The sequence below is a fragment of the Zonotrichia leucophrys genome, chromosome 29, assembly GCF_028769735.1.
Source record: "Zonotrichia leucophrys gambelii isolate GWCS_2022_RI chromosome 29, RI_Zleu_2.0, whole genome shotgun sequence".
Taxonomy (NCBI): Eukaryota; Metazoa; Chordata; class Aves; order Passeriformes; family Passerellidae; genus Zonotrichia; species Zonotrichia leucophrys.
In genome coordinates, this window is record NC_088198.1 from 1875361 (window position 1) to 1890461 (window position 15101).

The following is a 15101-nucleotide window of genomic DNA, read 5'->3' on the forward strand; positions in this document are numbered from 1 at the left end:
CCATCAGCCCTGCAGCCCCCAGGTTCTTCAGGAGCTCCATCAGGCCTTCAACCCCCCCAGGACCCATGGGACCCTCACAGGCCCCAGGACCTGCAGGCCCCCTTCCAGTCCTCCAGCCCCCAGAACCGTCAGGACCCCATCAGCCCTGCAGCCCCCACATCCTTCAGGAGCTCCATCCCATGGAGAGCCCTCAGAACCCCATCAGCCCTGCAGCCCCCAGGTTCTTCAGGAGCTCCATCAGGCCTTCAACCCCCCAGGACCCATGGGACCCCCCCAGAACCCTCCAGGCCCCTGAACCCTCAGGACTCCCACCACTCCTGCAGCCCCCAGGTTCTTCAGGACCTCCATCAGTCCTTCAACCCCCCAGGATCCATGGAACCCCCCCAGCCCCCAGAACCCTCCAGATCCCCATCAATCCTCCAGTCCCTGAACCCTCAGGACTCCCACCACTCCTGCAGCCCCTAGAACACCACATCCTTCACGACAGGGTCTCCCCCCCTTTTCTGCCTTCCCCCCCCCCTGCACTCATCAAGCTCTTGACGAGGGTTTTTATCCTGTCCCCACACATCACCCGCGTTACCTCGGGGAGCTGCCAACTCCCCGTCACGTCACCATCAGCACCAGCTCCCAGGTGGGCCCTGGAGCAGCTCCCGCACGTTGGCGGGGCACGTGCGTGTGCACGGTGGTGGCACTTTTGGTGGCCTGGCCGTGTCCCAGCACCGAGGGCTCCCCCGCTCTGTCACGTCCCAGCACCAGGGACCTTCCCCCTCGCCGTAAACAAGCCCGGGGCAGCGCGGCTCTTCACAGCTGCGTCGCACTTGGCATCTCACAAGTAGGTGTTATTAATTAATTAGGCCGTCTCTGGCCAGGCTCCGGTTTAATTAACGTTGCCGGCGCTGCAGATGCTGCCCTGCCCCGGGCTGTGTTGCCACGTGAGTTGTTTTCCCGAGGGGCTGCCGCAGCCACCGGAGCAGTCACCGCTGCCTGTTGCTCGGGATGGAGTCCTTGGATGTCATTTTTTGGCCCAGTCCTTCCCTCTTTCCTGCTTTTCCCCAAATTTTCCTCCCCATCTTCCACCTTGGCACATCGTGGCATGAGAGAGGGCAGGCTGGGCCTGCTGCAGTGGGGCAGGGTGTGAGTGTGAGGGCACACCTGTGCTCGTGTGTGCAGATGAACACGTGTGTGGGAGCCTGGCCAATCCCCTTTCACCCCCGAGACCCCCAAATCCTGTCTGCACCACCCAGAATCTGACCGGGACCACTCCTCCATGCGTGTCCCCACACGTGCCAACAGACACACGGTGACATCCCCACAATGAGGGGCTGGGGGCTGCGTGGGCATGGTCATGGTGGGCACGGTGCCCATGTGCTGACTCCCCACCGCAGGGTGGGCACGGTGCCCATGTGCTGACCCCCACAACGAGGGGCTGGGGTGCCTGCGTGGGCACGGTGCCCGTGTGCTGACCCCCCATTTTGGGGTTCCTGCGTGGGCACAGTGCCCGTGTGCTGACCCCTCACCCTGGGGTGCCCGCGTGGGCATGGTGCCCACCTCCCCACCCTGTGGAGAGCTTTGTGGACAGTTGGTTTGCCGAGAAAGGTCACGTCTTAAGCTAGAAGGGGACAAGTTTAGGAGTCAGCAGTCAGTGTCCAATAACAGGCAAGGACATTGTGCCCTTGGTGCAACAACAGGATAGGGGAGAACATCTTTGGCAGAAATTTGAAGAAAAGTTTCAATAAAATATCCACAAGAATGCAGAAGTAGGCGTAGTTGGCTGATAAGTAACTAACCAATAGTGAGCTCGCCTTTGCAATGTGTATGAGCCTCATTAACACCGATATAGAGATGTGTACCTATCAATAAAGTTGGAGATTTGCTGATCAATCATATTGCATGCTGCATTTCTCCCTCTGATCCCAACACCACCCCAGCATGGGCACGGTGCCCATGTGCTGACCTCCAATTCTGGGGTACCTGCATGGGCACAGTGCCCGTGTGCTGACCCCCATCCCTGCGTGGGTACCTGCATGGTGCACGTGCCATGTGCTGACCATGCGTGGGCACGGTGCCCGTGTGCTCATCCCCCACTCTGGGGTGGGCACGGTGCCCATGTGTTGACCCCTGATTTTGGGGTTCCTACATGGGCACAGTGCCCATGTGCTGACCCCCCACTCTGGGGTGCCTGCGTGGGCACGGTGCCCGTGTGCTGACCCCCACCCCTGCGTGGGCACGCGTGTGCCGCTGTGTGACTCCGTGTGTGCCGTGAGTGCTGCGTGGGCGTGAAGCTGCAGGGTGGGGGTACCACCTCCCCCCGGCCCCCATTGGCAGCTCTCCTCTTGCCCACCCACGCCGTGCCATGGGCAGAGCCCCTTATTTAGCGCCGTGCAGCAGCTGCTGCCCCGGTATTTCATCTCCCGGCTGAGCCCGGGCCGGGGGAGCTGCCCACCATCGCTGCCCACCACCATCGCTGCCCACCATCGCTGCCATCCATCACCACGCCTCGAGAGGTCCCTTCTCCGAGGGTCCCTCATCCCTCGACTCCACCGGCAGGTCTGTGTCCCTGTGTCCCCCACAACCCTGGGGGCTTCCCGAGGCTCCCTGTGCCCTGTGCTCGCCCCGCTGGGGTTCGGGGAAGGCAGGAGGAGGAAGAGGAGGTTGGGAAAGCGCTGGGGAGGGCACAGGAAGGGGGAGAGATGGGGTGAGGGTGTTGTTTGAATTTGGGGAGGGTTTGGTGGGGGTTCTGGAAGCAAATCGAGCTGTGGGCAGGCATATGCGTGTCAGGGGATGCCAGCGTGCCAGGGAATGTGCCAGGGGATGCCAACGTGCCAGGGGATGCCAGCGTGCCAGGGAGCCTGTCAGGGGACCGGGTGAACGTGCAGGACGGAGCCCGAGCCGTGTCCGTGCCCCACCCTCGCGGTTGCACGGTTCGTGTGCGAGCGCACAACGGTGGCACCACGGCCACGAGCGGGGGGACACGAGCGGCCACAGCAGGGCCGTGTCCCCCCGCACGCCCCGTAACGGCCCCCCGGGGGTCCAAGGGACACCGGCATCCCGGGAAGCGGCGCGATCCCTCCTCCGCACACCGGAGAGGGGGTCCCGCCGCCCCCGGTCCCCCCGTCTCCCGTCTCTTTCCCTCCCCAGAGCCCGCTTCGCTTCCAGACCCATCCCGGGCCGCCCTATCGAGGGTTCGCCGGCTCGGGACAGCCCCGGGAAGCTCCATCGCTGATCGCTGCCCCCGTGTCCCCCCGAGGATGAAGAACCGGCCGGTGCTGGCCGTGCTGCTGCTCCTGGCGCTGCCGCTCGCCCTCGCCCGCCGCGCCCCCGCCGCCCCGCCGGGCCCCGCTCCGGTACGGCCGTCGGGAGGGAAGCAATGGGCGGATCCCGGATCCCCGGGACCCCCCAGACCCCCTCCCACCTGCTTCATTCCCGCAGGGGATGCCCGGCCCGGAGCCGCTGCCGTGGAGCCCCCGCGGCAGCCCCGGGGCCGCCGCTGCCGCCGCCGCGCTGGAGCTGCTGCGGGAGGAAAGCGCCGGTGAGGGGCGGGAGGGCTCGGTTGGGAGGGGGTCGGTCCGCCCGGTGCTCACTCACCCATTTCGGTCTTTTCCAGGTCCCCCCGCGGCGCCGCAGAAGAGTAAGTCCCGCCCGGTGCCGGTGTCGGTGCCGGCGCCGGTACCGGTGCCGCTGACGGCCGGTCTCTCCGCAGGAGACATGCACGATTTCTTCGTGGGGCTCATGGGGAAACGAGCGGCGGGGCGGGGGAACGGCAGCCCGGCCCCCCGGTGCTCCCCGGGACCCCCCGCTCCCGGCGAGGCCCCGCTGCGGGCGGCGTGAGCGGCGGAACGAGCCCCGCACGGGGCCGTGCCCGGTGTCCCGGGGATGGTGGGACCGGAGCGTCCCGGCGCCCACGGAGCCGTCGGGAGAGCGGCGGTGCCGCCCCACGCGCGCGTGTCCGTGCACCTGTGTACACCCGGACGTGTCCCGTTATACACCCACCCGTGTCTGCGCGGGACACGCGCAAAATGCGGCTCCGTGTCTTGACTGCGCCTCCGGGACCCGCTTGGGACAGACCGGGGGACGGGGATGCGGGAATGAACCCGCCGGGATGGGGATGCGGGGATGGGGATACGGGGATGAGCCCACGGGACCACCGGGGCCGGGGTTCGTGGGCTCTTGGGCTACAGCGCCCTGTCCCTTCCCCACGGCAGCCCCCGTAACTGGAGAAGTGCCCGTGCCCGTGTCCCTTCCCGTGTCCGTGTGTCCGTGCCCGTGCCCGTGTCCCTTCCCGTGCCCGTCTCCATGTCCCTTCTTGTCCGTGCCAATGTGTAAATACCACACCAGTGTCCGTGTCCGTGTGTCCCTCCCCGTATCCGTGTCAATGTGTCCCACCCTGCATCCGTGTCCGTGTGTCCCACACCGGTGTCCGTGTGTCTCTCCCCGTGTCCATGTGTCCCTCCCAGTGTCCGTGTGTCCCGCTCCGTGTCCGTGTGTCCCCTTGTGTCCCGCCCCGTGTCTGTGTGTCCTTCCCCGTGTCCATGTGCCCGTGTCCATGTCCGTGTGTCCCTCCCCGTGTCCATGTGTCCGTGTGTCCGTCCGGTGCCCCGCTCCGGTTCCTCCTCTCCGCACGGGGGCGCTGTCGGCGGCGGCTCCCGGAAGGCGGCGCGGGCCGGGGCGGGCGCGGGGCGGGTCGGCGCCTTTGTGTGAGCCGGGCCGGGATGGTGCGGGGCGCCGGGCGGGTAAGGAGCGACCCCCGCCCGCCACCCCCGGCCCCCGCAGGTCCCCCGAGCCGCGCCAGCCCCGCTCCGACCCTCTCCGACCCTCCCCGGCGCCTCCCGCCGCCTTTCGTGGCTCCCTCCGGGGTCCCTTCGTGCCCCGCTCCCCGGGCCCGCCGGGGACGCCGCTGTCCCTCCCCTCCATCTCCTCCCGTTTCTCCCGGAGCAGCTCCGGGATCTCCCCTTCCCGCTCCCTTTTTCCCTCCGGTTCTTTCCCCTCCTGCCCCATCCCTTCCGCAGGGATCCCCAATTGCCCAGGTGCTTTTTGGGCTGGGCAGCGTTTCCAGAGCCTTCCTCTCCATCTTCATCCTCCTCCTCAGCTGCCGGTGGTGTTTCCTGCATCCCTCCCATCCCCGGGGATGGGTTTGGGTTTTCCCGGAGCTGGGGCAGAGGCAGCTCCAGCCCCTCCAAACTCCCTCTCTTTGCTGCCTTCTGGGTTCGCTGTTCCCTGTCTCAGGACGGGGGAAATGCAGGGAATTAGGAATAGGGGAATTAAGGATAGAGTTGCCTGGGTAAGTTCGTGAAATCCCAAGAGCTGGTGGGGTGTCCGTGAGCAGGACAGAGGGACAAAGGCAGCGGGACAAGCTGGGAGGAATGGTCGGTGCTGTGGGACAGGTGTGGTGGTGGCAGCTGAGGAATCTGAGAGGTGCTGCCAAAAAATCCCGGGGGAATCCATCCAGGGAAATCCATCCAGGAGAATCCATCCAGGGGAATCCATCCAGGGGAATCCATCCAGGAGAATCCATCCAGGGGGAATCCATCCAGGGAAATCCATCCCAGGAGAATCCATCCAGGGAAATCCATCCAGGAGAATCCATCCAGGGAAATCCATCCAGGGAAATTCATCCAGGAGAATCCATCCAGGGAAATCCATCCAGGGGAATCCATCCCAGGAGAATCCATCCAGGAGAATCCATCCAGGGGAATCCATCCCAGAGGAATTCATCCCAGGGAATCCATCCAGGGGAATCCATCCAGGGGAATCCATCTCAGGGAAATCCATCCCGAGGGAATCCATCCAGGAGAATCCATCCAGGAGAATCCATCCCAGGGAAATCCATCCGAGGGAATCCATCCAGGGGAATCCATCCCAGGGAAATACATCCCAGGAGAATCCATCCCAGGGAAATCCATCCAGGGAAATCCATCCAGGAGAATCCATCCAGGGGAATCCATCCAGGGGAATCCATCCAGGAGAATCCATCCCAAGGGAATCCATCCAGGGAAATCCATCCAGGGAAATCCATCCAGGAGAATCCATCCAGGAGAATCCATCCCAGGGGAATCCATCCAGGGGAATCCATCCCAGGGGAATCCATCCAGGGAAATCCATCCAGGGGAATCCATCCAGGAGAATCCATCCAGGAGAATCCATCCAGGGGAACCCATCCCAGGAGAATCCATCCAGGGAAATCCATCCAGAGAAATCCATCCCAAGGGAATTCATCCAGGGAAATCCATCCAGGGGAATCCATCCAGGGAAATCCATCCAGGGGAATCCATCCAGGGGAATCCATCCAGGGAAATCCATCCAGGGAAATCCATCCAGGGGAATCCATCCCAGGAGAATCCATCCTGGGGAATCCATCCAGGGGAATCCATCCAGGAGAATCCATCCCAGGGGAATCCATCCCAGGGAAATCCATCCAGGGAATTCATCCAGGGAAATCCATCCAGGGAAATCCAGAGGCTGGAATGCAGAGAGTCCCACCTGGGAGCCTGAAGTCTCCTTGTGGGTCCGCTGCAGCTGGAGTCTGGAGTTGAATCCAACTGGTGTGTGACATCTCCTTGGAGAGGAGCCTCATCCCCAGCTCAGGAACAGGGAGATGTCAGGAACAGGCTCAGGTTTGGTCTCAGGGTCAGCAGGATCTCTGTCCCTGCCCCTGTAGCAGTGAGACCTTCAGGCTGCCTCTGAGAGTCTTTTTGACTTTGCTGCTTTGCACATTCAGCCTTTTACTTCCCCAAAACTGAGGTGACAGGACAGGGTTAATCCATCTCCGGCTGAGCAGCTGCTCCGTGGCTCCTCAGAAGGGTGCAAAATGACCAGAATGGCGTTGCTTTGATTGTTAAATAACATTTTTTTAACATTTCCCCTCTGCAGAGCCCCTTGCCCTGCCAATTGCTGCTCCCGCCGCGGATGAGAGCGTGAAGGCCGAGCTGACCAGCAGAAAGGGCTCTTGAAGCAGCTGCTAAGATGGGCATGAGGATCAAGCTGCACAGCACCAACCACCCCAACAACCTGCTGAAGGAACTCAACAAGTGCCGCCTCTCCGAGACCATGTGCGACGTCACCATCCTGGTGGGCTCCCGCTCCTTCGCTGCCCACAAGGCCGTGCTGGCCTGTGCTGCTGGCTACTTCCAGAACCTCTTCCTCAACACCGGGCTGGACGCTGCCAGGACCTACGTGGTGGATTTCATCACGCCAGCCAACTTTGAGAAGATCCTGAGCTTTGTGTACACCTCGGAGCTCTTCACCGACCTCATCAACGTGGGGGTGATCTACGAGGTGGCCGAGAGGTTGGGCATGGAGGATCTGCTGCAGGCTTGTCACTCCACCTTCCCTGACCTGGAGAGCTCGGCCATCACCAAGCAGCCTGCTCTGTCAGCGGGGGAAGGCAGGGCTGGGGTGCTGAGCAGCACCTCCTCGGAGCAGAGCCACCCTTTGGGGGACATCAGGGGTGGCGTGGAGCATTTCGGCCCCGAGCGGAATTATCTCCTGCACGGGGACGTGGTGGGAAGCTACAAAGAGGATGAGAGGAGTGCTGTGGGTGAGGCCAGCCAGGCTCTTCCCCTGATGCACCCACAGCAGCCTCCCAAGACAGAGCAGGAGTCTGATGCAGGACAGTTCACTCCAGTCACGGCTCTGGGGGCTCAGCCTGGTGGGAATAACGTGGCACAAACCACTGGCAGCTCCTGCCCTCAGTTCAAGGCCCAGAGCAATGGTGACTACAGCAAGGGTGGCTTCTTCCCCACTGAGCCCTCCCTGGATGTCTCCACGGGGAGCAATTCCTGCCCCAGCAACAGCGACCACTCCAAAGAGCAGGGATTCGAGCAGATGGATGAGCTCCAGCTGGAGGATTTGGGGGAGGCCGAGCTGCATTTTGAGGATGCTGGAGAAGAGCTGGTGCCATCTGAGGAGGTGATTGAGCTCAGTGATGACAGCGAGGAGGAGCTGGCCTTTGAGAGCGACAGCCGGGACAGCAAGGCCATGCCCTGCCAGGTGTGCAAGAAGGTTCTGGAACCCAACATCCAGCTGATCCGCCAGCACGCCAGGGACCACGTGGACCTGCTCACGGGGAACTGCAAGGTGTGTGAGACCCACTTCCAGGACCGTAACTCCAGGGTGACCCACGTGCTGTCCCACATTGGCATCTTCCTCTTCTCCTGCGACATGTGCGAGACCAAGTTCTTCACCCAGTGGCAGCTGACGCTGCACCGGCGGGACGGGGTCTTCGACAACAACGTCATTGTCCACCCCAGTGACCCCCTCCCGGGGAAAGTGGCTGTTTTTGGGGGAGGGCCCGGCCCTGAGCTGGCCTGTGCTGCCTGTGGGAAGCCCTTGGCCAAGGATTTCCACACGGTGCGGAACCACCTGCTGGAGCACGTGAACCTGAAGAGCCAAACGTGCGGCGTGTGCGACCAGCGGCACCTGAGCCTCTGCAGCCTGCTGTGGCACGCCCTGTCCCACCTGGGCATCTCTGTCTTCTCCTGCTCAGTGTGTGCCAGCAGCTTTGTGGACAGGCAGCTCCTGGAGAAGCACCTGGCCGTGCACCAGCACGTGGAGGAGGCTCTTTTCCAGTGCCACTTCTGCAGCCAGAGCTTCAAGCTGGAGGCCGCTTACCGCTACCACGTCAGCCAGCACAAATGTGGGGGCAGCCTGGACATCAGGGCAGGGTTTGGGGAGCGCCTGCAGCCGCAGGGGCTGCCCAAGAGGAAGCTGCCCGAGGAGTTTTTGAGCGAGGATCTGGCTCTGCAGAGCCAGCCAGGGAACAGCAAGTACAGCTGCAAGGTTTGCGGCAAGAGGTTTGCCCACACCAGCGAGTTCAACTACCACCGGCGCATCCACACCGGGGAGAAGCCCTACCAGTGCAAGGTGTGCCACAAGTTCTTCCGAGGGCGTTCCACCATCAAGTGTCACCTGAGGACGCACTCGGGGGCCCTGATGTATCGCTGCACGGTGTGTGGCCACTACAGCTCCACGCTCAACCTGATGAGCAAGCACATAGGGGTGCACAAGGGCAGCCTCCCGCCCGACTTCACCATCGAGCAGACTTTCATGTACATCATCCATTCCAAAGAGGCCGAGAAAAACACGGATAGCTGATGGGGAAGAAGAGTGTTGAGGATGGAGGAGGAAAAAGGAAAGGAAAAAAAAAAAAAAAAAAGCAAGTTGTTTGGTTTTATTTAATGGTCAGGCATCATGGATGGAATTTCGGTTTTGGTTTGATTTTTTTTTTTTTTATTATTATTATTTTTGGGCCTTCCTAGGGCTTTTTAGATTGGTGGAGTTGTACAAATTAACAGCACGTGAGGTACATCACTGTTTCAAGGAGTCTGTCGTGTTTACTTACCTCTGGTCCTGTTAGAGGCCATCTGTGCTATTAGCATTTCTCACTAGTTTTTGAGCCTAGATTCTATTTTTTTTTTTAAACCTTTTAGCCCACTTGACCAGGCTAAGCTTGTCCACAAACTGATGCTGCTAAGATTTTCACACCTGACCTCAGTGGAGAGGGACAAGAGCCAGAGCAGGCGCTGGACTCGAAAGGAAAGGAACAAAAGAGAAAGAAAACGAAAAAAAAAAAGGAAAGGAAAAAAAAGACATTCTGGGCATCCCTGGTGCTCTGCTGCTACTGCCAGGAGAGGAGCAAAGTGTGCTCTGGGGAGAGGAGCAGGAAGCACCTGAGTGTGTAAACAAGGAGGGATCCCAGCAGGGATCGAGGAGCAGGGAATTCACAAACGAGGAGGGATCAGGAGCAGGGAATTCACAAACGAGGAGGGATCAGGAGCAGGAGATTCACAAACGAGGAGGGATCAGGAGCAGGGAATTCACAAACGAGGAGGGATCAGGAGCAGGGAATTCACACATCCCCATGTTTGCTCTGCCGTGCCCTGAGGCCTTGGAGAGGAGGAGCTGAAGGAGCCCCGGGAGCTCCCCGCAGAGGCAGAGGTGGCTGTGTGGGCACGGAGATCTCCTGCAGGATTGGAGAGGGAGGGGAGGAAGCTCCCTGATCCTTTTTGGGGTGATTTGTGGTGGCCACAGAGAGCCAGAGCAGTGCCCTGGGCAGGTGAGTCAGGATGAAGCTGTTGCCTTAACTCCCTGGAAGGAGGAGGAGGAGGAGGAGGAGGAGGAGGAGGAGGAAGGACCCTTCTCCTCCCACACCCTGGACGTGTTCCTGTGGCAAACCCGTGTGCTTGGAGCGATGTGAGTTTGTTTGTTGGTGGGGTGGGAGCCACAGAGATGGCTGGCCACTTCTGGGGGGGGCTTCCCTGGGTTTGGGGGGCTCTCCTGGGCATGGAGTGGCCATGGAGGGGCTCCCCTGGGTTTGGGGGGCTCTCCTGGGCATGGAGTGGCCATGGAGGGGCTCCCCTGGGTGTGAGGAGCTCTCCTAGGTGTGGAGGGGCTCCCCTGGGCATGGAGGGGGCCATGGAGGGGCTCCCCTGGGTGTGGGGGGCTCTGCTGGGCATGGAGGGGCTCTCCTGGGTATAGGGGGGCTCCCCTGGGCATGGAGGGGCTTCTCTGGGCATGGAGTGGGCATGGAGGGGCTCTCCTGGGTTTGGAGGTCTCTCTTGGGCATAGAGGGGCTCCCCTGGACATGGAGGGGCTCCCCTGGGTGTGGGGGGCTCTGCTGGGCATGGAGGGGCTCTCCTGGGTTTGGAGGTCTCTCTTGGGCATGGAGGGGCTCTCCTGGGTTTGGGGGGCTCTGCTGGGCATGGGGGTCTCTCTTGGCCCTGTGTCAGGTCCACCTCAGCATGGAGGGTCTCTCCTGCCCATTCCTGGGGGTCTCTCCTCGTTTGTCCTGGGGTCTCTCCTCGTTTGTCCTGGGGTCTCTCTTGGCCATTCCTGGGGACTCTCCTGGACATTCCTGGGGTCACTCCTGGAGTCTCTCCTGGCCACTTTTGGGGGTCTCTCCTGCCCACTCCTGGAGTCACTCCTGGGGGGTCTCTCCTGCCCATTCCTTGGTGTTTCCTGCCCACTCCTGGGATCTCTCCTGAGGTCTGTCCTGCCCACTCCTGGGGTCTCTCCTGCCCGTTCCTTGGTGTTTCCTGGCCATTCCTGGGGGTCTCTCCTGCCCGTTCCTGGGGTCTCTCCTGGCCACCCCAGCGAGGTGCCAACAGTGCTAACACAGGGAAAGGCATGGATTGGCTTCTCCCTGTTGTTTTCCAGCTTTTTTTGGTGGGGGGCAGAGGTGGGGGAAGGAACAAACAGATCTTTCCAAGCTGGGATTGCCCTCGGGTAACTCAATTCTACCTCACAAACAAAGAAGTGCTCGGGGCTTTTTTCCAGCCTGGATCAGCTCCTGCGCTTCTGTCGAGTTTTGCTGTTACAAAACTAAAACTAAAAAACTAAAAAAACTAAACTAGTGATTTGCAAACCCTGGAAACTCACCCTGCTGTGAAGGGACAGACACCCAGGAAGGGCCATCTCAGAGAGCTCGGAGCACCCCAGGGTTTCTCTCTCCCAGCTCCACCATGGCCTTGGGCGAGTCACTTCACCTCTTTTGCCTCAGTTTCCTCATCTGTAAAATGAGGGTGGTACCTGCCGTGGTACTGAGCTACCTCCAGGAGCAGGGGAGGGTGCCCGGAGCCTGGATTTGGAGGATGGGAGGGAGGCACCAGAGCCAAATTCAGCTCTGGGTTGCTGCAGCTCTTTGAGTTTTGAGTTCCAGCCTCGTGGTCCTGGCATCCAACCGTGGAGCTGCGTTGAGGTTTTTACAAGAGAAATGGGAATTTTGGGCTTTGCTGTGGGTTCTGAGCTGCTCTCTGGGTTCCTGTCGTGGGATTTTTGGGGTGGGTGAGGCTGGGGGGGACCTTTGGGGGTCACCCAGCCACCCCCTCTGGGCTGGGGACAAACTGGGGACAAACTGGGGACAGGGATGGACACGACCTGCGCTGCTCCGGAGGTGGCTGTGAAGGCTGGGAGAGCCTTGAGAAACCTCCTGGAACGTTCCAGAAGCCGTGCTGAGCTTCAGGGAGGGCCTGCTGAAAAAGCAAAAGCCTTTTTTTGTGCACATAAACCAAAAAAGTGAAGATTTTACACCCAAAACAGGCACAGCCAGCCCTTGCTCCTGCCTGGGGATGGGGGGAAAGCAGGAATCCCCCATTGCTGCTGGTTCTGATCCAGGGAATTTCTGGTTTTTTGGGTTAAAAACAGATTATTCCCACCTGGAACACCCCAAATCCAGATAATTTTTTGGGTTAAAACCAGATCATTCTGTTTTTGGTGGGGAAAGCAGGAATCCCCCATTGCTGCTGGTTCTGATCCAGGGAATTTCTGGTTTTTGGGTTAAAAACAGATCATTGCCACCTGGAACACCCCAAATCCAGCGAATTTTTTGGGTTAAAACCAGATCATTCCCAATTGGAACACCCCAAATCCAGAGAATTTTTGGGTTAAAACCAGATCATTCCCACGTGGAATACCCCAAATCCAGGGAATTTCTTGGGTTAAAACCAGATCATTCTGTTTTTTGGGGGGAAAGCAGGAATCCCCCATTGCTGCTGGTTCTGATCCAGGGAATTTCTGTTTTTTGGGTTAAAACCAGATCATTCCCACCTGGAACACCCCAAATCCAGGGAATTTTTTGGGTTAAAACCAGATCATTCTGTTTTTGGTGGGGAAAGCAGGAATCCCCCATTGCTGCTGGTTCTGATCCAGGGAATTTCTTGGGTTAAAACCAGATCATTCCCACCTGGAACACCCCAAATCCTGCGAATTTTTGGTTTAAAACCAGATCATTCTGGTTTTGGGAGGAAAAGCAGGAATTCCCCCATTGCTGCTGGTTCTGATCCAGGGAATTTCTGGGTTTTTTGGGTTAAAAACAGATCATTGCCACCTGGAATACCCCAAATCCAGAGAATTTTTTGGGTTAAAACCAGATCGTTCCCACCTGGAACACCCCAAATCCATCGATTTTTTTGGGTTAAAAACAGATCATTGCCACCTGGAACACCCCAAATCCAGAGAATTTTTTGGGTTAAAACCAGATCATTCCCACCTGGAACACCCCAAATCCAGGGAATTTTTTGGGTTAAAACCAGATCATTCCCACCTGGAACACCCCAAATCCAGGGAATTTTTTGGGTTAAAACCAGATCATTCTGTTTTTTGGGGGGAAAGCAGGAATTCCCCCATTGCTGCTGGTTCTGATCCAGGGAATTTCTTGGGTTAAAACCAGATCATTCCCACCTGGAACACAAAATTCACTTTTTTCCCCTGTTCTCAGTGGATCCAGGCCTGTCAGCAGAGAAATTGAGCAGAAGAAAGAAAAGAAATAAGGAAAGAACAAGAGTTGAATTTGCTGTCTAACCTTCTTTTGTTAAGTTAATCGTAGGTACTGACCTCCTGCTATTTAAGTGTTTACTATCTATTTGCTGTAAAGTTTTGTATATTTTGTAAACTTTTCCCCCCCTGCCCTCCCCCAAATCGTAGATGTCTAAAATCGTTGTACATCGGGTTCTTTTCTACTCCATTGTTCAGCACAAAGTGTGGTTTTTATTTAGAATAATAAAATGGAAAACATTGATCCCTTGTAGCTGTTTTTTTTTATAAAGTGTTTTCCTCACAGGAATGCCTGGGGAGCAGGTATCCACATAAATATCTCATTTGAGAGGGGATCTTATCAATCCATAAAAATATCTCGGATTTCTCATTTGAGAGGGGATCTCAATCCATAAAATATCTCAGATATCCATATAAATATCTCATTTGAGAGGGGATCTTTTTAATCCATAAAAATATCTCAAATATCTCAGAGGGGATCTCAACAATCCCTAAAAATATCTGAAATTTCTTGTTTGGGAGGGGATCTCATCAATCCACAAAAATACCTCAGATATCTCAGAGGGGATCTCTTAAATTCATAGAAATATCTCAGATTTCTCATTTGAGAGGGGATCTCAACAATCCATAAAAATATCTCACATATCCATATAAATATCTCATTTGAGAGGGGATCTTGTCCATAAAAATATCTCAGATTTCTTATTTGAGAGGGGATCTCAATCCATAAAATATCTCAGATATCCATATAAATATCTCATTTGGGAGGGGATCTTGTCAATCCATAAAAATACCTCAAATATCTCAAGAGAGAATCTCAACAATTTATAAAACTATCTCAGATTTCTCATTTGAAAGGGGATCTTTTTAATCCATAAAAATATCTCAAATATCTCAGAGAGGATCTCATCAATCCATAAAAATATCTCAGATATCCATATAAATATCTCATTTGAGAGGGGATCTTGTTAATCCATAAAAATATCTCAAATTTCTCATTTGAGAGGGGATCTCAACAATCCATAAAATATCTCTGATATCCATATAAATATCTCATTTGAGAGGGGATCTTGTCAATCCATAAAAATATCTCAAATATCTCAGAGGGGATCTCAACAATCCCTAAAAATATCTGAAATTTCTCATTTGGGAGGGGATCTCATCAATCCACAAAAATACCTCAGATATCTCAGAGGGGATCTCTTAAATTCATAGAAATATCTCAGATTTCTCATTTGAGAGGGGATCTCAACAATCCATAAAAATATCTCACATATCCCTATAAATATCTCATTTGAGAGGGGATCTTGTCCATAAAAATATCTCAGATTTCTTATTTGAGAGGGGATCTCAATCCATAAAATATCTCAGATATCCATATAAATATCTCATTTGGGAGGGGATCTTGTCAATCCATAAAAATACCTCAAATATCTCAGAGAGAATCTCAACAATTTATAAAACTATCTCAGATTTCTCATTTGAAAGGGGATCTTTTTAATCCATAAAAATATCTCAAATATCTCAGAGAGGATCTCATCAATCCATAAAAATATCTCAGATATCCATATAAATATCTCATTTGGGAGGGGATCTTGTAAATCCATAAAAATATCTCAAATTTCTCATTTGAGAGGGGATCTCAAAAATCCATAAAAATATCTCAAATTTCTCATTTGAGAGGGGATCTCAATCCATAAAATATCTCAGATATCCATATAAATATCTCATTTGAGGGGGGATCTTGTCAATCCATAAAAATATCTCACCACATGGGTGACAATTTATTTGAGGCCACTCTGGCCCTTAAGTTTATGGACAAAAGTGCAGAGAAA

The 15101-nt window shown here is 56.3% G+C and overlaps 2 protein-coding genes across 2 annotated transcripts; both read left to right on the forward strand.

The window, feature by feature from the left end:
- The first annotated feature begins 2379 nt into the window (after positions 1 to 2379).
- On the forward strand, positions 2380 to 4017 carry LOC135459109 (collagen and calcium-binding EGF domain-containing protein 1-like). The gene is made up of 5 exons (XM_064734762.1): positions 2380 to 2547; positions 3157 to 3344; positions 3430 to 3529; positions 3605 to 3628; positions 3701 to 4017. The coding sequence occupies exons 2-5, from the start codon at positions 3249 to 3251 to the stop codon at positions 3826 to 3828; spliced, it is 348 nt and encodes a 115-aa protein (XP_064590832.1). The 5' UTR covers positions 2380 to 2547; positions 3157 to 3248; the 3' UTR covers positions 3829 to 4017.
- A 660-nt stretch (positions 4018 to 4677) lies between these two features.
- ZBTB39 (zinc finger and BTB domain containing 39) lies at positions 4678 to 10307 on the forward strand. The gene is made up of 2 exons (XM_064734745.1): positions 4678 to 4730; positions 6868 to 10307. The coding sequence occupies exon 2, from the start codon at positions 6961 to 6963 to the stop codon at positions 9088 to 9090; it is 2130 nt and encodes a 709-aa protein (XP_064590815.1). The 5' UTR covers positions 4678 to 4730; positions 6868 to 6960; the 3' UTR covers positions 9091 to 10307.
- The last annotated feature ends 4794 nt before the right edge of the window (positions 10308 to 15101 follow it).